At 40.9% G+C, this 26,045-nt stretch overlaps 1 protein-coding gene across 3 annotated transcripts in view; it reads right to left on the reverse strand.

Moving 5' to 3' along the window:
* The window catches only part of ZNF507 (zinc finger protein 507), a 350,567-nt gene that overhangs the window by 34,909 nt on the left and 289,613 nt on the right, over window positions 1-26,045 (reverse strand). For all 3 annotated transcript variants that reach the window (XM_053701720.1, XM_053701736.1, XM_053701728.1), the window contains one exon: window positions 19,278-19,412. In XM_053701720.1, coding sequence (XP_053557695.1) covers window positions 19,278-19,412 — 135 coding nt within the window. The remainder of the gene's footprint in view (window positions 1-19,277; window positions 19,413-26,045) is intronic.

The raw sequence follows: 26,045 nt of genomic DNA on the forward strand, positions 1-26,045 counted from the left end.
CTTGGAGAAAGGATAGAATCCTGGGAATCCTAACTACTCCCTTGGATTCGTACCAATAAAGATATTTACGCCATATCTTATGGTAGATCTTTCTAGTAACAGGCTTACGTGCCTGAATCAAAGTATCAATGACCGAATCAGAGAACCCCCCGCTTAGATAAAATCAAGCGTTCAATCTCCAAGCAGTCAGCTGCAGAGAAACTAGATTCGGATGTTTGAAGGGTCCCTGAATGAGAAGGTCCTGCCTCAATGGAAGCGTCCACGGCGGCAGAGGACATGTCCACTAGATCGGCATACCAAGGTCCTGCGAGGCCACGCAGGCACAATTAGAATTACTGAAGCCCTCTCCTGTGTGATCCGTGCAATCACCCGGGGAAGGAGAGCAAACGGTGGAAACACATAAGCTAGGTTGAACGACCAAGGCACTGCCAAGGCATCTATCAGTTAGCGGTAGTCAGGTCTGTGTGCTGTGCCTTTGTTTTTTACTCACGGAATTTCAATAAAAGGTGAAGTTTTAACACTTATTTCATCAGCCTTAATGTTTTTTCGATTATTGGGTTCTATTTTTGTTTCACTCAGAGGTGTTGAATTAATTTCCATCTATCAGTTCGGCCTGAGGATCCCTTGACCTGGATCCGTATCTTGGGAGCTTGGCATTCTGATGAGACGCCATCAGATCCAATTCCAGTCTGCCCCATCTGAGAATCAGGGTGGCAAAGACCTCCGGATGGAGTTCCCACTCCCCCGGATGAAAAGTCTGTCTGCTTAAAAAGTCCGCTTGCCAGTTGTCCACTCCTGGGATGTAGATTGCTGACAGATAACAAGAGTGAGCCTCCGCCCACCGAATTATCTTGGATACTTCTGTCATCGCTAAGGAACTACTTGTTCCTCCCTGATGATTGATGTAAGCCACAGTCGTGATGTTGTCCGACTGAAAACGGATGAATTTGGCCGAAGCCAACTGAGGCCAAGCCTGAAGCACATTGAATATTGCTCTCAATTCCAGAATATTGATTGGAAGTAGAGACTCTGACCGAGTTCAGGGAATTCCAGACTGCACCCCAAACTAGTAAACTGGCGTCCGTTGTCACTATCACCCATGAGGGTCTGCGGAAGCACGTCCCTTGGGACAGATGATCCGGCGACAACCACCAAAGAAGAGTCTCTTGTCTCCTGATCCAGATCTATCTGAGGAGACACATTTGCATAATCTCCATTTCACAGTTGTAGCGGTCTGAGATGAAAACGAGCAAATGGAATGATGTCCATTGCCGCCACCATCAATATTATTACCTCCATGCACTGAGCCACTGATGGCCGAGGATTGGACTGAAGGGCTTGGCATGTATTCAGAATCTTTAACTTTCTGACCTTTGAAGGGACCAAGAAGGGAACCCTTGTCTGTGGAATTAGTGAACTCTTTTCTAGATTCACCTTCCACCCGTGAGTCCTCAGAAAGGACAGAACCATGTCTGTATAAGGACTTTGTCAGATGGTAAGACGACGCCTGGATCAGAATATCGTCTAGATAAGGTGCCACTGCAATACCCCGCGGCCTGAGAACCGCAAGAAGGGACCCTAGAACCTTCGTGAAGATCCTGGGTGCTGTGGCCGAATAGTCTCCATCTTGGGACTCTGAGAAACTTGTTTAGACTCTTGAGATCTAAAATGGGTCTGAATGTTCCCTCTTTTTTGGGAACCACAGGAGTAAAACCCCTGCCCCTGTTCCAGTATTGAAACGGGACGAATTACTCCCATGGTAGAGAGGTCTTTTACACAACGTAAGAACGCCTCTCTTTTTATCTGGTCTACAGACAATCGTGAAAGAAGAAACCTCCCCCTTGGGAGAGAATTGAATTTGAATTCCAGTTGATATCCTTGGGACACTATTTCCAGTGTCCAGGGGTCCTGAACATCTCTTACCCAAGCCTGGGTAAAGAGAGAAAGTCTGCCCCCTACTAGATCCGGTGTCGGATCGGGGGCCGCCCCTTCATACTGTCTTGGGAGCAGCAGTGGGCTTTTTGGGTTGTTTACCTTTGTTCCAAACCTGATTGGGTCTCCAGACGGCCTTGGCTTGAGCAAAATTCCCTTCCTGTTTAGTGAAAGAAGAAACGGGGACTCCTTTAAAGTTCCGAAAGGAACGAAAATTATTTTGTTTACCCCTCAGTTTAGCTGCTTTATCCAGAGGTAGGAGATGACCCTTACTTCCCGTAATGTCAGAAATTATTTCTTTCAAGTCAGGCCGAATAGGGTTTTCCCTTTGAAAGGAATAGCCAAAAGCTTTTGACTTAGATGACACATCAGCAGACCAAATGGCAAATCCGGCATTCTTAGCCGCCAACTTGGCAATCTGAAAGGCGGCGTCCATAATAGAATTAAGGCTCTTAAACTGGCTAATTCTTTTATCTAAAATTTCCTCTAAAGGAGTATCAGTCTTAAGAGACTCTAAGGCATCAAACCAGAAGGCCCCCGCAGTTGTGACTGGCACAATGCAAACCGTCGGTTGTAACAGAAAACCCTGATGAATAAATAACTTCTTTAGAAGACCCTCCAATTTTTTATCCATAGGGTCTTTGAAAGCACAACTGTCCTCAATAGGAATAGTAGTACGCTTAGCCAGGGTAGATATAGCTCCCTCCACCTTAGGGACTGTTTGCCAAGAGTTCCGGACGGTGTCAGCTATGGGATACATTTTCTTAAAATTAGGAGAAGGTGAGAACGGGATACCCGGTCTTTCCCATTACCACATAATAATTTCCGATATTCTCTTAGGAACCGGAAAAACATCACAGTAAGCAGGCACTTCTAAATATTTGTCCATCTTACACAATTTCTCTGGTGGAACCACAATAGAGTCACAATCATCCAGAGTCGCTAAAACCTCCCGAAGTAACAGGCGGAGGTGTTCAAGTTTAAATCTAAATGACATTATGTCCGAGTCCGTCTGAGGTAACACACTTCCCGAGTCGGAAACTTCCCCCTCAGACAGAAGTTCCCTGACCCCCAATTCAGATCCCTGTGAGGGTACATCGGAAATAGCCATCAAAGCATCAGAAGTCGCAGGGATCAGAGTGGCCTCTGTCCTACTGCGTTTGCCCTGCAATACTGGCAACTTAGACAAAACCTCTGTAAGGGTAGATGACATAACTGCAGCCATATCCTGCAGTGTAAATGAAGTGGACGCGGTTGAAGAACACAGCGTCGCTTGGGTGGGCGTTAAAGGTTGTGACGCTTGGGGAGAAAGTAGCGGCATACCCTGATTCTCCTCAGTCTGAGAATCATCCTTAGACATATTCGCATTAAAGAAAATCTGTTCTTTACATTGTAAGGCCCTTTCAGTACATGAGGGACAAAAAGTAAGAGGGGGTTCCACATTGGCATCTAAACACATAGAACATGTACTTTCCTGAAGTTCAGACATGTTAAACAGACTAGCAATAATAGTCATTCTTTACTTGATATAATGAACTCTGAAGTCAAAACATATACTAAAATTTGGAACTAAAAAGTGTACTGCGCCTTTAAATAATAAAAGCGCAACCATTTTTCGGTTATCAGACTAAACGTTTGCAGCAATAAAAAATGCCCTTGTGTGCCCAAAATAGCTTAACAATATTGCACCACTTAGGTTATGTTATATATCAATTTTATCAGTTTTATTCATTTATATCAATTCAGGCCCCTGCACCTCGCCACAGCTCTGCTGCGGCGCCTACCTGCCCCCACCCCAGATCACACTGAAGAAACGTTCTCAAGTCTCTCTGTACCCTACGAGTACAAAACTGAGCTAGGCCCCACCGGAGCCTCAGAACCTTGCTGCCGATCCGGAAAACAGACTGCGCGGCTGAACACGTGAAAATAGGCCCCTCTTAGCCTTACCGAGACCCGCATGGGTAGATAAAATAACATGTCGGTCCTCCAACTATATTAAAGCCATGTGCCCCTCTTATACACACTCAACACAATAAGCGCATCTCAGTGAATATTGTCTCCTGCCAAGCCAGTTATATCGTAACTACAGCCAGCAACTGCAGCCCCCAAGCTCAGCCCACACATTAAATTTAAAGAGAAACACCAACACACTATTAAATAAGTAAAATAAAAGGGAATTCCAGGTACACCATATCTCCTATAGTGCATACTGATTACCCCTCCCCAGTTAGGGAATAATGTCAGCCTGTTCTGATGTATCAAGTCTCCCCAGAAACAAAAGACTGAACATACCTCAATGCTGCTTGTAGCATGACACAGTTCTCCACACTGAAGATGTTTCTTTACGCTACCTTCAACTGCTCTGTGGGAACCAGCATGGATCTTAGATAACGTTTGCTAAGATCATCAACATCAGGGCAGAAAAATAAAATGTCTCCACTCCTCTTGGGAAGTTATAGACTGACTATTTCTCCCTGAGAAAAATAGTACTCACTGGCACCATTTTAAAATAAACTTCTTGATTGAAGAATCTAAACTAACACCTCACTTTACCTCTTCCTATCACAAACACAGGCAAAGAGAATGACTGGAGCGGGAGGGAAGGGAGGAGCTATATATATATATATATATATATATATATATATATATATATATATATATATATATATATATATATATACACAGCTCTGCTGTGGTGCTCTTTGCCACTTCCTGCTGACCGGGAGGCGTAATCCCATAAGGATGAAATCCGTGGACTCGTCATATCTTGTAAAAGAAAAACCTTTACTTTCTTCTCACACCCACGCAAAACCCATTCAAGACTTGATTATATTTGCATAGATCAATTAGGCTTACCATCAGCCAGAGACTCCGATATAGCTCCGACTCCTTGGTCAGACCATTCCTCTGTTTCCCTACACCTAGAATGGCCGGAACGCCCCACCCTAGACTTCATTTGGAGATTAGAGAACACCCTTTTGCTGCAGCCACCAATATTGGAAAAGATCACCCGCGCACATACGGACTATTTCCAACACAATCAAATACAATTTGTTTTGTAATTTCCCTATGGTTCTTGCACGCAGACCTGTCTGGGGTTAACTGCCTGTGACTCTGTGGACAGCACAGCTTCCTGTGAGTGCCCGTGAGCACCCAGGGCTGAGCATGTTACAGGGTCATAGGATGTGTACCCGGTACGGTATGAGAGTGTAGTCCTCTTCCGTGTTTTGTATATGTCTAGGGTGATTACATAAGCCTGTGCACCCTTCCCTTGTTCCCAGCTTATTTGGATTTGAGAGCTTGCATTGTGTGGCTGTTTTAGAGTCCCAGGTATTGGAAAGGGCCTTGAATGTGGTACCTGGGCTTGTCCCATTTGGCCAAATGCGGTAACTAACCTTTCCATTTTTGCTTTTAAATCTTAGCTGAGAGCTTGTGAGTGCTGGACTTTCTCTGTGTGTTGTATTAATTTGTTTTGTAATTTTCCCTATGGTTCTTGCACCCAGACCTGTCTGGGGTTAACTGCCTGTGACTCTGTGGACAGCACAGCTTCCTGTGAGTGCCCGTGAGCACCCAGGGCTGAGCATGTTACAGGGTCATGGGATGTGTACCCGGTCCGGTATGAGAGTGCAGTCCTCTTCCGTGTTTTATATAAAAACTTTTTTTTTTTGGGGGGGGGGGGTGTTTCATACCCCTTTAATCTAATTTCACAAAAATCAAAGGAGCGACCATGAGGCGTAACCTCAGAAAAAGAAGAAAAAACATAATTTATGTAAGAACTTACCTGATAAATTCATTTCTTTCATATTAGCAAGAGTCCATGAGCTAGTGACGTATGGGATATACATTCCTACCAGGAGGGGCAAAGTTTCCCAAACCTTAAAATGCCTATAAATACACCCCTCACCACACCCACAATTCAGTTTAACGAATAGCCAAGAAGTGGGGTGATAAAAAAGTGCGAAAGCATATAAAATAAGGAATTGGAATAATTGTGCTTTATACAAAAAAATCATAACCACCACAAAAAAGGGGTGGGCCTCATGGACTCTTGCTAATATGAAAGAAATGAATTTATCAGGTAAGTTCTTACATAAATTATGTTTTCTTTCATGTAATTAGCAAGAGTCCATGAGCTAGTGACGTATGGGATAATGACTACCCAAGATGTGGATCTTTCCACACAAGAGTCACTAGAGAGGGAGGGATAAAATAAAGACAGCCAATTCCTGCTGAAAATAATCCACACCCAAAATAAAGTTTAATAAAAAACATAAGCAGAAGATTCATACTGAAACTGCTGCCTGAAATACTTTTCTACCAAAAACTGCTTCAGAAGAAGAAATTACATCAAAATGGTAGAATTTAGTAAAAATATGCAAAGAGGACCAAGTTGCAACTTTGCAAATGTGATCAACCGAAACTTCATTCTTAAACGCCCAGGAAGTAGAAACTGACCTGGTAGAATGAGCTGTAATCCTCTGAGGCGGAGTTTTACCCGACTCAACATAGGCAAGATGAATTAAAGATTTCAACCAAGATGCCAAAGAAATGGCAGAAGCTATCTGGCCTTTTCTAGAACCGGAAAAGATAACAAATAGACTAGAAGTCTTTCGGAAAGACTTAGTAGCTTCAACATAATATTTCAAAGCTCTAACAACATCCAAAGAATGCAAAGATTTCTCCTTAGAATTCTTAGGATAAGGACATAATGAAGGAACCACAATTTCTCTACTAATGTTGTTGGAATTCACAACTTTAGGTAAAAATTCAGAAGAAGTTCGCAACACCGCCTCATCCTGATGAAAAATCAGAAAAGGAGACTCACAAGAAAGAGCAGATAAATCAGAAACTCTTCTGGCAGAAGAGATGGCCAAAAGGAACAAAACTTTTCCAAGAAAGTAATTTAATGACCAATGAATGCATAGGTTCAAAGGGAGGAGCTTGAAGAGCTCCCAGAACCAAATTCAAACTCCAAGGAGGAGAAATTGACTTAATGACAGGTTTTATACGAACCAAAGCTTGTATAAAACAATAAATATCAGGAAGAAATAGCAATCTTTCTGTGAAAAAGAACAGAAAGAGCAGAGATTTGTCCTTTCAAGGAACTTGCAGACAAACCCTTATCTAAACCATCCTGAAGAAACTGTAAAATTCTCGGTATTCTAAAAGAATGCCAAGAAAAAAGATGAGAAAGACACCAAAAAATATAAGTCTTCCAGACTCTAAAATATATCTCTCTAGATACAGAATTACGAGCCTGTAACATAGTATTAATCACAGAGTCAGAGAAACCTCTTTGACCAAGAATCAAGCGTTCAATCTCCATACCTTAAAATTTAAGGATTTGAGATCCTGATGGAAAAAAGGACCTTGCGACAGAAGGTCTGGTCTTAACGAAAGAGTCCACGGCTGGCAAGAGGCCATCCGGACAAGATCCGCATACCAAACCTGTAAGGCCATGCCGGAGCTACCAGCAGAACAAACGAGCATTCCTTCAGAATCTTGGAGATTACTCTTGGAAGAAGAACTAGAGGCGGAAAGATATAGACAGGATGATACTTCCAAGGAAGTGATAATGCATCCACTGCCTCCGCCTAAGGATCCCGGGATCTGGACAGATATCTGGGAAGTTTCTTGTTTAGATGAGACGCCACCAGATCTATTTCTGGAAGTTCCCACATTTGAACAACCTGAAGAAATACCTCTGGGTGAAGAAACCATTCGCCCGGATGCAACGTTTGGCGACTGAGATAATCCGCTTCCCAATTGTCTACACCTGGGATATGAACCGCAGAGATTAGACAGGAGCTGGAATCCGCCCAAACCAAAAAAAAAAATTGAGATACTTCTTTCATAGCCAGAGGACTGTGAGTCGCTCCTTGATGATGTATGCCACAGTTGTGACATTGTCTGTCTGAAAACAAATGAACGATTCTCTCTACAGAAGAGGCCAAAACTGAAGAGCTCTGAAAACTGCACGGAGTTCCAAAATATTTATCGGTAATCTCACCTCCTGAGATTCCCAAACTCCTTGTGCCGACAGAGATCCCCACACAGCTCCCCAACCTGTGAGACTTGTATCTGTTGAAATTACAGTCCAGGTCGGAAGCACAAAAGAAGCCCCCTGAATTAAACGATGGTGATCTGTCCACCACGTTAGAGAGTGTCGAACAATCGGTTTTAAAGATATAAATTGAAATATCTTTGTGTAATCCTTGCACCATTGATTCAGCATACAGAGCTGAAGAGGTCGCATGTGAAAAACAAGCAAAGGGGATTGCGTCCAATGCAGCAGTCATAAGACCTAGAATTTCCATGCATAAGGTTACCGAAGGGAATGATTGTGACTGAAGGTTTCGACAAGCTGAAAACAATTTAGACGTCTCTTGTCTGTTAAAGACAGAGTCATGGACACTGAATCTATCTGGAAACCCAGAAAGGTTACCCTTGACTGAGGAATCAATGAACTTTTTGGTAAATTGATCCTCCAACTATGATCTTGAAGAAACAACACAAGTCGAATCGCATGAGATTCTTTGAATGAGAAGACTGAGCAAATACCAAGATAATCGTCCAAATAAGGAAAAAACCCTGTTCTCTGAATACAGAAAGAAGGGCACCGAGAATCTTTGAAAAAAATTCTTGGAACTGAGGCTAGGCCAAACAGTAGAGCCACAAAACTGGTAATGCTTGTCTAAAAAGAGAATCTCAAACACTAAAAGTGATCTGAATGAATCGGAATATGCAGATACACATCCTGCAAAACTATTGTAGACATAAAATGCCCTTGCTAAACAAAAGGCAGAATAGTCCTACAGTAACCATCTTGAATGTTGGTATACATAACGATTCAATAGATCCGGAACTGGTCTGAAGGAATTGACCTTCTTTGGTACAATGAAGAGATAAAATAAAACCCTAGCCCCTGTTCCAGAACTGGAACTGGCATAATTACTCCAGCCAACTCTAGATCTGAAACACATTTCAGAAATGCTGAGCCTTGCTGTGTTAACTGGGACACGGGAAGAAAAAAATCTCTTAGCAGGAGGCCTTAACTGAAGCCAATTCTGTACCTTTCTGAAACAATGTTCTGAAACCAGAGATTGAGAACGGAATTGATCCAAACTCTTTTGAATAAAACGTAATCTGCCCCATACCAGCTAAACTGGAAAAAAGGGCCGCACCTTCATGGGTACTTAGGAGCTGACTATAGGTTTCTATAAGGCTTGGATATATTCCAAACTGGAAATAGTTTCCAAACTGAATCCGCTCCTGAGGATGAAGGATCAGGCTTTTGTTCCTTATTATGAGAAAAAGAACGAAAAAATGAATATTACCCTGGAAAGAAAGGGAAAAACAAAGTTAACTTAGAAGACATATCAGCATTCCAAGTTAAATCCATAAAGCTTTTCTAGCTAAAATAGCTAGAGACATATACCTGACATCAACTCAAATGATATCAAAAGATGGTATCACCAATAAAATTATTAGCATGTTATAGAATAAAAATAATGCTATAAAATTATGATCTGTTACTTGTTGCGCTAAAACTTCTAACCAAAAAGATGAAGCTGCAGCAACATCTGGTAAAAATATAGCAGGTCTAAGAAGATTACCTAAACATAAGTAAACTTTTCTTAGAAAGGATTCAATTTTCTTATCTAAAGGATCCTTAATTTTAGTACTATCTGCCGTAAGAATAGTAGTACATTTTAGCAGGAATAGAGACAGCCCCAAACCTTAGGGATTTTGTCCCAAAAAACTCTAATCTGTCAGATGGCACAGAATATAATTGCTTAAACGTTTAGAAGGAGTAAAAGAATTACCCAAATTATTCCATTCCCTGGAAATTACTTCAGAAAAAGCATCAGGGAGATTAAACACTTCTGGAATAAATACAGGAGATTTAAAAAACCCTATTTAAACGTTTAGATTTAGTATCAAGAGGACCAGAATCCTCTATATCTAAAGCAATTAATACGTCTTTAAATAAAGAACGAATAAATTCCATCTTGAACAAATAAAAAGATTTAACAGCATCAACCTCTGAGACAGAAACTTCTGAACCAGAAGAACCATTATCAGTATCAGAACGATGATGTTCATTTAAAAATTCATCTGAAAAAAAGAGAAGTTTTAAAAGACTTATGTAAACTAGAAGGAGAAATAACAGACATAGCCTTCTAAATGGATTTAAAAAATAAAATCTCTTATGTTTATCAGGAACACTCTGAAAATTAAATGTTGACGGAACAGCAACAGGTAATATAACAGTACTAAAGGAAATTTTATCTGCATTAATAAGTTTTTCATGACATGCAATACAAACAACAGATGGAGAAACAGGTACCAAAAATTTATAGCAGATACACTTAGCTTGGTAGCTCCAGCCCCGGGCAGTGATTTTCCTCAAGTAACTTCTGACTCAGTTGCAACGTGGAACATCTTGCAATATGTAATAGAAAAAACAACATATAAAGCAAATTGATCAAAATCCTTAAATGACAGTTTCAAGAATGGGAAAAAAATGCCAGTGAACAAGCTTCTAGCAACCAGAAGCAATAAATAATGAGACTTAAATAATGTGGAGACAAAAGCGACGCCCATATTTTTTTTTTTTAGCGCCAAACAAGACGCCCACATTATTTGGCGCCGAAATGCCTTTTGGCGCCAAAAATGACGCCACATCCGGAACGCCGACATTTTTGGCGCAAAATAACGTCAAAAAAATGACGCAACTTCCGGCGACACGTATGACGCCGGAAACGGAAAGAATTTTTGCGCCAAAAAAATCCGCGCCAAGAATGACGCAATAAAATGAAGCATTTTCAGCCCCCGCGAGCCTAACAGCCCACAGGGAAAAAAAGAGTCAAATTTTGAAGGTAAGAAAAAATGATTAATTCAAATGCATTATCCCAAATATGAAACTGACTGTCTGAAAAATAAGGAAAGTTGAACATTCTGAGTCAAGGCAAATAAATGTTTGAATACATATATTTAGAACTTTATAAACAAAGTGCCCAACCATAGCTTTAGAGTGTCACAGAAAATAAGATTTACTTACCCCAGGACACTCATCTACATGTTTGTAGAAAGCCAAACCAGTACTGAAATGAGAATCAGCAGAGGTAATGGTATATATAAGAGTATATCGTCGATCTGAAAAGGGAGGTAAGAGATGAATCTCTACGACCGATAACAGAGAACCTATGAAATAGACCCCGTAGAAGGAGATCACTGCATTCAAATAGGCAATACTCTCCTCACATCCCTCTGACATTCACTGCACGCTGAGAGGAAAACCGGGCTCCAACTTGCTGCGGAGCGCATATCAACGTAGAATCTAGCACAAACTTACTTCACCACCTCCATCGGAGGCAAAGTTTGTAAAACTGAATTGTGGGTGTGGTGAGGGGTGTATTTATAGGCATTTTAAGGTTTGGGAAACTTTGCCCCTCCTGGTAGGAATGTATATCCCATACGTCACTAGCTCATGGACTCTTGCTAATTACATGAAAGAAATAATATCAATGGGCCCTAGCCACCAGCTCACAGCACTGATCATGCAACAAAATCAATGTACATGACACAACAAGTAATGTAGACATTGGATACTTATAAACAAGGGTGCAGATAATCATAATTAGAAATATCCAAGTAATAAGGTGAGAACGGATGTCCGTGCCGGGTTAAACCCGACCCGACGGACCTGAGTATAGTGTCAAAGTTCATCTGATGGTGTACAATGTCCTGGTAAATAAGAAAATACCTTATGTTTGTCAACAATAAACAGAAAATGAAAGGAAAAACAAAAAAGCAACAAAAACAAAAATCGTGCTACAATGCGAGATAGGATGTTACAAAATGGTCCGCTGTAGGGTGGCATAAAAAAAATTTGAAAATGGTATAGAAGTAATGAGGAGGCTCTCCAGTAGGAAGAGGGGGAATGGGAGGGCAAGGAAACCCTCTGAATTATTGAGCAAGAGTATCTAAAGTCTTGCCTATACATTGCGGTCTATGGGAACTGTATATTCCCTGTAAATATGTATATGATTATATACACATATATTTGTCAATATGTATCTAAGCATATACATATATATTTAAATTTGCGGAAGGATGTACCCCCCTTACTGCGCTTGGGTATGTCGTGTATGACGGCATCAGAACGAGGCTCCCATTGAAGCCTATAAAAGCACACTCTCGTGAGCACAAAGCTTCCATGCAATGCAAACACATTTGCGTGCGCTAGTATTACAAAGTGGAGCGCAAATATCTATTTAGCAAAAGCAATATTTTGCGCTCCACTTTTATTCTGGCACTATATGAGGGGGAGGTGCTGACCTTTTTCCTGCACAGACCAGGAGATCAGGACAACTGTTTTATAATTATTCATAAGAAATGAGGAACTAAACTTTATAAGACTTTATTAACAATAAAATAAATCAATAATTGAAGGAAATACATTTTCTTACCATTGAGATTATTAAGATTATCTATATTATAATATTCACTCAAATCACAATTAAAAAGCAAACAGAATGCCAATAGAAAGCTATAACTATTGCTAGGTATAGGAACTGATGTTGGTCCGCCTACAATAAATGTCCCCTGCATTTCTGGCTGAGGTAAAAAAAAAAAATGCCCATGTGCAACTTGAAATGCTAACTGACAAATATTAAATGTGCACTGCTAAACTGTAATACAACAAAAAAAGCTAACTGTGGGCGGAGCTTACTAGCTGCTAACAAACAATTATTATTTGAAAGTTTCATGTACTTCTTACAAGCTTATAGATGTGGAACCCATAGCAATATGCTTGCCTGGTATGTAACCGTAAGTAATAAAGAATAAGTATTAGGTCTAGACTGTCCCTTTAAAGAAAATAATTTTGCCTACATACAAACACATTTTATACACACAATTTTTTTATAACACGCTAAAACGGACCTAAAAGATAGCCTGCAAGGATTTTGAAACAGTACTGTACTCATCGCGAGATTGCGACAAAGGAGACTGCCGCTACCTTATTATGCGCAGTTTGGACTGTTTACAGCATTGTGGTGCACTCCGTTTTATTTATGGAGTATTAACTGAATACTGTACTGTGCAGGCGTTAAACTAAACAGTGCTATTGCACACCTAATATATGTTAGTTCAAATGTTTTCAAGTTTTTAAACACATTGGCGAGTGAAATGAAAGCTAAAACCGCCTTGCCCTTCTTTAAGGTGGTTTTTGCTTTACAGCGGCGCTCTAGTCCCTAACCTGCTGTATTTGCGGGGTATTCCTGTAATATATATATAAAATGCGTTATACGCACGCAAACATATATTAACAGGATTTAGTACAAAGGGGTGTTACACTGTCTTCTGCGTACACGCACAAAAGAAAAAACATAATTTATGTAAGAACTTACCTGATAAATTCATTTCTTTCATATTAGCAAGAGTCCATGAGCTAGTGACGTATGGGATATACATTCCTACCAGGAGGGGCAAAGTTTCCCAAACCTCAAAATGCCTATAAATACACCCCTCACCACACCCACAAATCAGTTTAACGAATAGCCAAGAAGTGGGGTTATAAGAAAAAAGTGCGAAAGCATAAAAAATAAGGAATTGGAATAATTGTGCTTTATACAAAAAAATCATAACCACCACAAAAAAGGGTGGGCCTCATGGACTCTTGCTAATATGAAAGAAATGAATTTATCAGGTAAGTTCTTACATAAATTATGTTTTCTTTCATGTAATTAGCAAGAGTCCATGAGCTAGTGATGTATGGGATAATGACTACCCAAGATGTGGATCTTCCACGCAAGAGTCACTAGAGAGGGAGGGATAAAATAAAGACAGCCAATTCCACTGAAAATAATCCACACCCAAAATAAAGTTTAAATGAAAACATAAGCAGAAGAATCAAACTGAAACAGCCGCCTGAAGTACTTTTCTACCAAAAACTGCTTCAGAAGAAGAAAACACATTAAAAAGGTAGAATTTAGTAAAAGTATGCAAAGAAGACCAAGTTGCTGCTTTGCAAATTTGATCAACCGAAGCTTCATTCCTAAACGCCCAGGAAGTAGAAACTGACCTAGTAGAATGAGCTGTAATCCTCTGAGGCGGAGTTTTACCCGACTCAACATAGGCATGATGAATTTTTTTTTTTCGGAAAGTCTTAGTAGCTTCAACATAATATTTCAAAGCTCTAACAACATCCAAAGAATGCAATGATTTCTCCTTAGAATTCTTAGGATTAGGGCATAATGAAGGAACTACAATTTCTCTACTAATGTTGTTGGAATTCACAACCTTAGGTAAAAATTCAAAAGAAGTTTGCAACACTGCCTTATCCTGATGAAAAATCAGAAAAGGAGACTCACAAGAAAGAGCAGACAATTCAGAGACTCTTCTGGCAGAAGAGATGGCCAAAAGGAACAAAACTTTCCAAGAAAGCAATTTAATGTCCAATGAATGCATAGGTTCAAACGGAGGAGCTTGAAGAGCCCCCAGAACCAAATTCAAACTCCAAGGAGGAGAAATTGACTTAATGACAGGTTTAATACGAACCAAGGCTTGTACAAAACAATGAATATCAGGAAGATTAGCAATCTTTCTGTGAAAAAGAACAGAAAGAGCAGAGATTTGACCTTTCAAGGAACTTGCGGACAAACCTTTATCTAAACCATCCTGAAGAAACTGTAAAATTCTCGGAATTCTAAAAGAATGCCAGGAAAAATGATGAGAAAGACACCAAGAAATATAAGTCTTCCAGACTCTATAATATATCTCTCTAGATACAGATTTACGAGCCTGTAACATAGTATTAATCACAGAGTCAGAGAAACCTCTTTGACCAAGAATCAAGCGTTCAATCTCCATACCTTTAAATTTAAGGATTTGAGATCCTGATGGAAAAAAAGGACCTTGCGACAGAAGGTCTGGTCTTAACGAAAGAGTCCACGGTTGGCAAGAGGCCATCCGGACAAGATCCGCATACCAAAACCTGTGAGGCCATGCTGGAGCTACCAGCAGAACAAACGAGCATTCCTTCAGAATCTTGGAGATTACTCTTGGAAGAAGAACTAGAGGCGGAAAGATATAGGCAGGATGATACTTCCAAGGAAGTGATAATGCATCCACAGCCTCCGCCTGAGGATCCCGGGATCTGGACAGATACCTGGGAAGTTTCTTGTTTAGATGAGAAGCCATCAGATCTAATTCTGGAAGTTCCCACATTTGAACAATCTGAAGAAATACCTCTGGGTGAAGAGACCATTCGCCCGGATGCAACGTTTGGCGACTGAGATAATCCGCTTCCCAATTGTCTATTCCTGGAACATGAACCGCAGAGATTAGACAGGAGCTGGATTCCGCCCAAACCAGAATTCGAGATACTTCTTTCATAGCCAGAGGACTGTGAGTCCCTCCTTGATGATTGATGTATGCCACAGTTGTGACATTGTCTGTCTGAAAACAAATGAACGATTCTCTCTTCAGAAGAGGCCAAGACTGAAGAGCTCTGAAAATTGCACGGAGTTCCAAAATATTGATCGGTAATCTCACCTCCTGAGATTCCCAAACCCCTTGTGCCGTCAGAGACCCCCCCACAGCTCCCCAACCTGTAAGACTTGCATCTGTTGAAATTACAGTCCAGGTCGGAAGAACAAAAGAAGCCCCCTGAACTAAACGATGGTGATCTGTCCACCACGTCAGAGAGTGTCGTACAATCGGTTTTAAAGATATTAATTGAGATATCTTTGTGTAATCCCTGCACCACTGGTTCAGCATACAGAGCTGAAGAGGCCGCATTTGAAAACGAGCAAAGGGGATCGCGTCCGATGCCGCAGTCATAAGACCTTGAATTTCCATGCATAAGGCTACCGAAGGGAAAGATTGTGACTGAAGGTTACGACAAGCTGATATCAACTTTAGATGTCTCATGTCTATCAAAGATAGAGTCATGGATACTGAATCTATCTGAAAACCTAAAAAGGTTACCTAAGTCTGAGGAATCAATGAACTTTTTGGTAAATTGATCCTCCAACCATGATGTTGAAGAAACAACACAAGTCGATTCGAATGAGATTCTGCTAAATATGAAGACTGAGCAAGTACCAAGATATCGTCCAAATAAGGAATACCACAATACCCTGTTCTCTAATTATAGACAGAAGGGCACCGAGAACCTTCGTAAAAAATTCTTGGAGCTGTAGCTAGGCCAAACGGCAGAGCCACAAACTGGTAATGCTTATCTAGGAAAAAGAATCTCAGAAACTGATAGTGATCTGGATGAATCGGAATATGCAGATATGCAACCTGTAAATCTATAGTAGACATATAATGCCCTTGTTGAACAAAAGGCAGGATAGTCCTTACAGTTACCATTTTGAATGTTGGTATCCTTACATAACGATTCAATATTTTTAGATCCAGAACTGGTCTGAAGGAATTTTCCTTCTTTGGTACAATGAAGAGATTTGAATAAAAACCCCAGTCCCTGTTCCAGAACTGGAACTGGCAAAATTACTCCAGTCAACTCTAGATCTGAAACACATTTCAGAAATGCTTGAGCCTTCGCTGGGTTTACTGGGACACGGGAAAGAAAAAATCTCTTTGCAGGAGGCCTTATCTTGAAGCCAATTCTGTACCCTTCTGAAACAATGTTCTGAATCCAAAGATTGTGAACGGAATTGATCCAAATTTCTTAGAAAAAAACGTAATCTGCCCCCTACCAGCTGAGCTGGAATGAGGGCCGCACCTTCATGTGGACTTAGGAGCTGGCTTTGATTTTCTAAAAGGCTTGGATTTATTCCAGACTGGAGCTGGTTTCCAAACTGATACCGCTCCTGAGGATGAAGGATCAGGTTTTTGTTCCTTGTTGTGACAAAAGGAATGAAAACGTTCCCTGGAAAGAAAGGGAAAGCAGAGTAGACTTAGAAGACATAACAGCATTCCAAGTCTTAAGCCATAAAGCTCTTCTAGCTAAAATAGCTAGAGACATATACCTGACATCAACTCTAATGATATCAAAGATGGCATTACAAATAAAATTATTAGCATTGTTGAAGAATAAAAATGCTATGAGAATTATGATCTGTTACTTGTTGCGCTAAAGCTTCTAACCAAAAGATGAAGCTGCAGCAACATCCGCTAAAGATATAGCAGGTCTAAGAAGATTACCTGAACACAAGTAAGCTTTTCTTAGAAAGGATTCAATTTTCCTATCTAAAGGATCCTTAAGGAAGTACCATCTGCCGTAGGAATAGTACGCTTAACAAGAGTAGAGACAGCCCCATCAACTTTAGGGATTTTGTCCCAAAACTCTAATCTGTCAGATGGCACAGGATATAATTGCTTAAAACGTTTAGAAGGAGTAAATGAATTACCCAAATTTTTCCATTCCCTGGAAATTACTTCAGAAATAGCACTAGGGACAGGAAAAACTTCTGTAATAACTACAGGAGATTTAAAAACCTTATCTAAACGTTTAGATTTAGTATCAAGAGGACCAGAATCCTCAATTTCTAATGCAATTAGGACTTCTTTAAGTAAAGAACGAATAAATTTCATTTTAAATAAATATGAAGATTTATCAGCATCAACCTCTGAGACAGAATCCTCTGAACCAGAAGAACCATTATCAGAATCAGAATGATGATGTTCATTTAAAAATTCATCTGAAAAATGAGAAGTTTTAAAAGACTTTTTACATTTACTAGAAGGAGGAATAACAGACATAGCCTTCTTAATGGATTTAAAAAACAAAATCTCTTATGTTATCAGGAACACTCTGAGTATTAGATGTTGACAGAACAGCAACAGGTAATGTAACAGTACTTAAAGGAAATATTATCTGCATAAACAGTTTGTCATGACAAAACAGTACAAACAGCTGGAGGAACAGATACCATAAGTTTACAGTAGATACACTTAGCTTTGGTAGCTCCAGCCCCAGGCAGGGATATTCCAGAAGTATCTTCTGACTCAGCTTCAACGTGGGACATCTTGCAATATGTAATAGAAAAAACAACATATAAAGCAAAATTGATCAAATTCCTTAAATGACAGTTTCAGGAATGGGAAAAAAATGCCAGTGAATAAGCTTCTAGCAACCAGAAGCAAAAAATCAATGAGACTTAAATAATGTGGAGACAAAAGTGACGCCCATATTTTTTCGCGCCAAAAAAAGACGCCCACATTATTTGGCGCCTAAATGCTTTTTGCGCCAAAAATGACGCCACATCCGGAACGCCGACACTTTTGGCGCAAAAGAACGTCAAAAATGACGCAACTTCCGGCGACACGTATGACGCCGGAAACAGAAAATAATTTTTGCGCCAAAAAAGTCCGCGCCAAGAATGACGCAATAAAATGAAGCATTTTCAGCCCCCGCGAGCCTAACAGCCCACAGGGAAAGTCAAATTTTAAGGTAAGAAAAAAATGAATTATTCATATGCATTATCCCAAATATGAAACTGACTGTCTGAAATAAGGAATGTTGAACATCCTGAGTCAAGGCAAATAAATGTTTGAATACATATATTTAGAACTTTATATAAAAAGTGCCCAACCATAGCTTAGAGTGTCACAGAAAATAAGACTTACTTACCCTAGGACACTCATCTACATTTAGTAGAAAGCCAAACCAGTACTGAAACGAGAATCAGTAGAGGAAATGGTATATATAAGAGTATATCGTCGATCTGAAAAGGGAGGTAAGAGATGAATCTCTACGACCGATAACAGAGAACCTATGAAATAGACCCCGTAGAAGGAGATCACTGCATTCAAATAGGCAATACTCTCCTCACATCCCTCTGACATTCACTGCACGCTGAGAGGAAAACCGGGCTCCAACCTGCTGCGGAGTGCATATCAACGTAGAATCTAGCACAAACTTACTTCACCACCTCCATAGGAGGCAAAGTTTGTAAAACTGATTTGTGGGTGTGGTGAGGGGTGTATTTATAGGCATTTTGAGGTTTGGGAAACTTTGCCCCTCCTGGTAGGAATGTATATCCCATACGTCACTAGCTCATGGACTCTTGCTAATTACATGAAAGAAATACCATATTTAAGAAAAATCTAGGATATTTTTTTTCCTATTGTAACTGACATATGTAGTTGGAAAACAAAAATAATCTAATTTCAGTAAACTTTGAAATAATTACAAATCCTCATTTCACAACAATTTCACCCCTAAGATTTTAACTTGTTTAGCTGATTTTACCTTTAGATTTCATATACAACTAGCAAATTTGTCTGTGGCCAGATGCAATGCATTATGTGAGTGACCATACAAGCTAAATTTATAAGATCCAAAGTTAAACGTGACCATAACGTACCTACTACTCTGCGACATTGCTTCATTTATAGCCTTGTTCACTTGTTCATAATTATAGTTCTGGTCACTTGCATGTTTCCACATATGGGATTTCAAAGAGGGAGGATGACTGCAAACATATCCGCAAAGTGAGCACCTACCAAAACGTAAATAACAGACACAAAATTAGTTAGAGTTGCAATTAGACAGTTATTATTGGAATACAACCTATTTCATTATAAAAAAAAAACCCCACAACAACTAAACGGATCAATACAATATCAGCATTAGTGTTTCTTGTTCTTGATTAAAAGGGACATTGTAGACTAGATTTTTATTTGCATAAATGTTTTGCAGATGCTCCATTTATATAACCCATATGGGGGTGTTTTTGAAAAAATGTATAGTTTTGCTTATTTTTAAATAACATTGTGCTGATTTTCAGATACCTAACCAAGCCCAAAGTTTTAGCTGTATACTGATGTATACAGACTTCAGAATGCTTCTGTTTGTATAATGGGTCTTTTCATATGCAGGGGAGGAGGGGTGGGGAGTCTGCTCTCAGCTCCTTTCAATGGGTGTCCCAGTCTAACCTCATTAACAGTGCTAAATTGGGAGCTTCTAAGTAAGTTTTTAAAAAGTTTTATACTGGATTTTTAAATTAGTATCTATGCGTATTCTTCTTTATAGTAGTGTCTATTACATGCAGTTAAAAATCTATGTATACTGTCCTTTTACATGTAAAATAGGGATAGGAGCCCATAAAAAAGTAACTACTTTTGGGCAAAATGACATTCTGAGAGAAAAAAAAAAAAAAAAAAAAAACTATCTTCAAAATAGCTAAGATGATTGGAAGACTAACTGAGCAGTGCATATTAACCCCTAAAGTGCTGAGTCATTTCCCACCCAATGCTGTTTAAAGGACAGTACAGGAAAATTGATTTCCCCTTAACAAGTTTCCAGTGAGTTGTTATTCCAGCTGAAGAGCATAAAATGTATGTGATAAATGTAAAAAACAGGAACCTAAGCGCAAGCCTACATACAGTATATGTATAGCTATTCTAGAAATAACAGCCCTCCTCTACGGCTGTAACGTATAAAATGGATGCAAAAGAAGGGAACTAGAACAGTGCAAAAAAAGCAAACATATAAACCAACAGTGAAAAAAAGATGATGTGTACTCCTCATACAGAAGGAAATTAAATTATCAGGTAAGCATAATTTTTTTTTTTAGTGGAGAGTCTACAGCATCATTCCTTACTGGTGGGAAATACTGAACCTGGCCACCAGGAGGAGGCAAAGCCACCCCAGCCAAAGGCTTAAATACTCCCCCCTACTTCCCTCATATCCCAGTCTTTCTGCCAAGGGAACAAGGAACAGTAGGAGAAATATCAGGGTATAAATGGAGCCGGAAGAGAAAACCAAAATTTTGGTCTGTCCATCAGAGTCTACAGGTAGGGGCTGTGGACTCTCCTCAAAGAAGTAAATGAAATGATCAGGTAAGCATATTTTATGTTTTCCTTCTTAATATGAGGAGAGTCCACGGCACCATTCCTTACTGTTGAGAAAACTATACCCCAAGCTTTAGAGGACACTGAATGATAACGGGGGGTAGAGAAATAGCGGACCCTAATCTGAGGGCACCACAGCCAGTAAAACCGTTCTCCCAAAAGCTGCTTCAGCCGAAGCAAAAACGTCAAATTTGTAGAATTTTTAAAAAGTATGTAAGGAGGACCAGGTAGCCGCCTTACAAATCTGATCCAAGAAGGCCTCGTTCTTAAAAGCCCAAGAGGAAGCCACCGTTCTAGTGGAATGAGCCGTAATCCTCTGAGGAGGTCTAAGTCCCGCTGACTCGTAAGCTAAACGTATAACACTCCTCAACCAAAAAGATAAGGAAGTCGAAGAGACCTTCAGACCCTTACGCTTTCCAGAGTAGATAACAAACAAGGACGAAGTTTGTCTAAAATCTTTAGTAGCTTAAAAATAAAACTTCAAAGCTCGAACCAGATCCAGATTATGAAGTAAACGTTCCTTCGAAGAAAAAAGGATTAGGACACAAGAAAGGAACCACAATCTCCTGATTGATGTTACGATCAGACTCCACCTTAGGAAGAAAACCCAAGCGAGTACGTAGGACAGCCTTATCCGAATGAAACACCAGATAAGGAGGCTCACATTGCAGGGCCGCCATTTCAAAAACTCTGTGTGCCGAAGCAAGAGCCAATAAAAAAAAAAAAAAAAAAGAACCTTTCAGGACAATAATTTAATGTCAATCGAATGCATAGGCTCACATGGAGCCTGTTGCAAAAACTTAAGAACAAGATTCAAACTCCAACGTGGAGCGTTAGATCTAAACACAGGTCTTAAGCTGATCAGAGCCTTAATGAAGGATTGCACATCAGGAAGCTCTGCAAGCAAACAGAAAGGGCCGAAATCTGTCCCCTCAGGGAACTTGCAGAAAGGCCCTTCTACAGACCCTCCTGGGGAAAGGAAAGAATCCTGGCAGTCTTGACATTATGCCAGGCGAAACCACGCTCTTCACACCAGAACAAGTAAGCTCTCCACACCTTATGGCAGATGCGACGAGTAACAGGGTTACGAGTCTGAATGAGAGCGCCAGTAACCCTCTCAGAGAAGCCTCTTTTGGCTAAGACTAAGTGTTCAATCGCCATGCAGTCACCCTTAGAGAATCTAGATTTTTGATGAACAAAAAACAGAATTTATGCTTACCTGATAAATTACTTTCTCCAACGGTGTGTCCGGTCCACGGCGTCATCCTTACTTGTGGGATATTCTCTTCCCCAACAGGAAATGGCAAAGAGCCCAGCAAAGCTGGTCACATGATCCCCCCTAGGCTCCGCCTTCCCCAGTCATTCGACCGACGTAAAGGAGGAATATGCATAGGAGAAATCATATGATACCGTGGTGACTGTAGTTAGAGAAAATAAATCATCAGACCTGATTAAAAACCAGGGCGGGCCGTGGACCGGACACACCGTTGGAGAAAGTAATTTATCAGGTAAGCATAAATTCTGTTTTCTCCAACATAGGTGTGTCCGGTCCACGGCGTCATCCTTACTTGTGGGAACCAATACCAAAGCTTTAGGACACGGATGATGGGAGGGAACAAATCAGGTCGCCTAGATGGAAGGCACCACGGCTTGCAAAACCTTTCTCCCAAAAATAGCCTCAGATGAAGCAAAAGTATCAAATTTGTAGAATTTGGTAAAAGTGTGCAGTGAAGACCAAGTCGCTGCCTTACATATCTGATCAACAGAAGCCTCGTTCTTGAAGGCCCATGTGGAAGCCACAGCCCTAGTGGAGTGAGCTGTGATTCTTTCAGGAGGCTGCCGTCCGGCAGTCTCATAAGCCAATCGGATAATGCTTTTAAGCCAGAAAGAGAGAGAGGTAGAAGTTGCTTTTTGACCTCTCCTTTTACCAGAATAAACAACAAACAAAGAAGATGTTTGTCTGAAATCCTTAGTAGCTGCTAAGTAAAATTTGAGAGCACGAACTACATCCAAGTTGTGCAACAAACGTTCCTTCTTTGAAACTGGATTAGGACACAAAGAAGGCACGACTATCTCCTGGTTAATATTTTTATTAGAAACAACTTTCGGAAGAAAACCAGGTTTAGTACGCAAAACCACCTTATCTGCATGGAACACCAGATATGGAGGAGAACACTGCAGAGCAGATAACTCTGAAACTCTTCTTGCAGAAGAGATTGCAACCAAAAACAAAACTTTCCAAGATAATAACTTTATATCAATGGAATGTAGGGGTTCAAACGGAACCCCCTGAAGAACTGAAAGAACTAAATTGAGACTCCAGGGAGGAGTCAAAGGTTTGTAAACAGGCTTGATTCTAACCAGAGCCTGAACAAAAGCTTGAACATCTGGCACAGCCGCCAGCTTTTTGTGAAGTAAAACAGATAAAGCAGAAATCTGTCCCTTCAAGGAACTTGCAGATAATCCTTTCTCCAAACCTTCTTGAAGAAAGGATAGAATCCTAGGAATTTTTATCTTGTTCCATGGGAATCCCTTGGATTCACACCAACAGATATATCTTTTCCATATTTTATGGTAGATTTTTCTAGTTACAGGCTTTCTAGCCTGAACAAGAGTATCAATGACAGAATCTGAGAACCCTCGCTTTGATAAAATCAAGCGTTCAATCTCCAAGCAGTCAGTTGGAGTGAGGCCAGATTCGGATGTTCGAACGGACCTTGAACAAGAAGGTCCTGTCTCAGAGGTAGCTTCCATGGTGGAGCCGATGACATATTCACCAGGTCTGCATACCAAGTCCTGCGTGGCCACGCAGGAGCTATCAAGATCACCGATACCCTCTCCTGTTTGATCCTGGCTACCAGCCTGGGAATGAGAGGAAACGGTGGGAACACATAAGCTAGGTTGAAGGTCCAAGGTGCTACTAGTGCATCCACTAGAGCCGCCTTGGGATCCCTGGATCTGGACCCGTAGTAAGGAACCTTGAAGTTCTGGCGAGACGCCATCAGATCCATGTCTGGGATGCCCCATAATTGAGTTATTTGGGCAAAGATTTCCGGATGGAGTTCCCACTCCCCCGGATGAAATGTCTGACGACTCAGAAAATCCGCTTCCCAATTTTCTACTCCTGGGATGTGGATTGCAGACAAGTGGCAGGAGTGAGTCTCCGCCCATTGAATTATTTTGGTCACTTCTACCATCGCCAGGGAACTCCTTGTTCCCCCCTGATGGTTGATATACGCAACAGTCGTCATGTTGTCTGATTGAAACCTTATGAATTTGGCCTTTGCAAGCTGAGGCCAAGCCTTGAGAGCATCGAATATCGCTCTCAGTTCCAGAATGTTTATCGGTAGAAGAGATTCTTCCCGAGACCAAAGCCCCTGAGCTTTCAGGGGTTCCCAGACCGCGCCCCAGCCCACCAGACTGGCGTCGGTCGTGACAATGACCCACTCTGGTCTGCGGAAGCTCATCCCTTGTGACAGGTTGTCCAGGGTCAGCCACCAACGGAGTGAATCTCTGGTCCTCTGATCTACTTGTATCGTTGGAGACAAGTCTGTATAATCCCCATTCCACTGTCTGAGCATGCACAGTTGTAATGGTCTTAGATGAATTCGCGCAAAAGGAACTATGTCCATTGCCGCAACCATCAAACCTATTACTTCCATGCACTGCGCTATGGAAGGAAGAAGAACAGAATGAAGTACTTGACAAGAGTTTAGAAGTTTTGATTTTCTGGCTTCTGTCAGAAAAATCTTCATTTCTAAGGAGTCTATTATTGTTCCCAAGAAGGGGACTCTTGTTGACGGAGATAGAGAACTTTTCTCTACGTTCACTTTCCACCCGTGAGATCTGAGAAAGGCTAGGACAATGTCCGTATGAGCCTTTGCTTGTGGCAGGGACGACGCTTGAATCAGAATGTCGTCCAAGTAAGGTACTACTGCAATGCCCCTCGGTCTTAGCACCGCTAGAAGGGACCCTAGTACCTTTGTGAAAATTCTTGGGGCAGTGGCTAATCCGAATGGAAGTGCCACGAACTGGTAATGTTTGTCCAGAAAGGCGAACCTTAGGAACTGATGATGTTCCTTGTGGATAGGAATATGTAGATACGCATCCTTTAAATCCACCGTGGTCATGAATTGACCTTCCTGGATGGTAGGAAGAATTGTTCGAATGGTTTCCATCTTGAACGATGGAACCCTGAGAAATTTGTTTAAGATCTTGAGATCCAAGATTGGTCTGAATGTTCCCTCTTTTTTGGGAACTATGAACAGATTGGAGTAGAATCCCATCCCTTGTTCCTTTAATGGAACAGGATGAATCACTCCCATTTTTAACAGGTCTTCTACACAATGTAAGAATGCCTGTTTTTTTTTATGTGGTCTGAAGACAATTGAGACCTGTGGAATCTTCCCCTTGGGGGTAGCTCCTTGAATTCCAGAAGATAACCTTGGGAGACTATTTCTAGAGCCCAAGGATCCAGAACATCTCTTGCCCATGCCTGAGCGAAGAGAGAAAGTCTGCCCCCCACCAGATCCGGTCCCGGATCGGGGGCCAACATCTCATGCTGTCTTGGTAGCAGTGGCAGGTTTCTTGGCCTGCTTACCTTTGTTCCAGCCTTGCATTGGCCTCCAGGCTGGCTTGGCTTGAGACGTATTACCCTCTTGCTTAGAGGGTGTAGAACTTGAGGCTGGTCCGTTTCTACGAAAAGGACGAAAATTAGGCTTATTTTTAGCCTTGAAAGACCTATCCTGAGGAAGGGCATGGCCCTTTCCCCCAGTGATATCTGAAATAATCTCTTTCAAGTCAGGGCCAAACAGCGTTTTCCCCTTGAAAGGAATATTAAGCAATTTGTTCTTGGATGACGCATCCGCTGACCAAGACTTTAGCCATAGCGCTCTGCGCGCCACAATAGCAAACCCTGAATTTTTCGCCGCTAATCTAGCTAATTGCAGGGTAGCGTCTAGAGTAAAAGAATTAGCCAATTTAAGAGCACGAATTCTGTCCATAATCTCCTCATAAGAGGTAACTTTATCCAGCGACTTTTCTAGTTCATCAAACCAGAAAGACGCTGCTGTAGTAACAGGAACAATGCATGAAATTGGCTGTAGAAGGTAACCTTGCTGAACAAACATCTTTTTAAGCAAACCTTCTAACTTTTTATCCATAGGATCTTTGAAAGCACAACTATCTTCTATAGGGATAGTGGTGCGTTTGTTTAAGGTAGAGACCGCCCCCTCGACCTTAGGGACTGTCTGCCATAAGTCCTTTCTGGGGTCGACTAT

Source organism: Bombina bombina, chromosome 1, assembly GCF_027579735.1.
Source record: "Bombina bombina isolate aBomBom1 chromosome 1, aBomBom1.pri, whole genome shotgun sequence".
In the NCBI taxonomy this organism is placed as follows: Eukaryota; Metazoa; Chordata; class Amphibia; order Anura; family Bombinatoridae; genus Bombina; species Bombina bombina.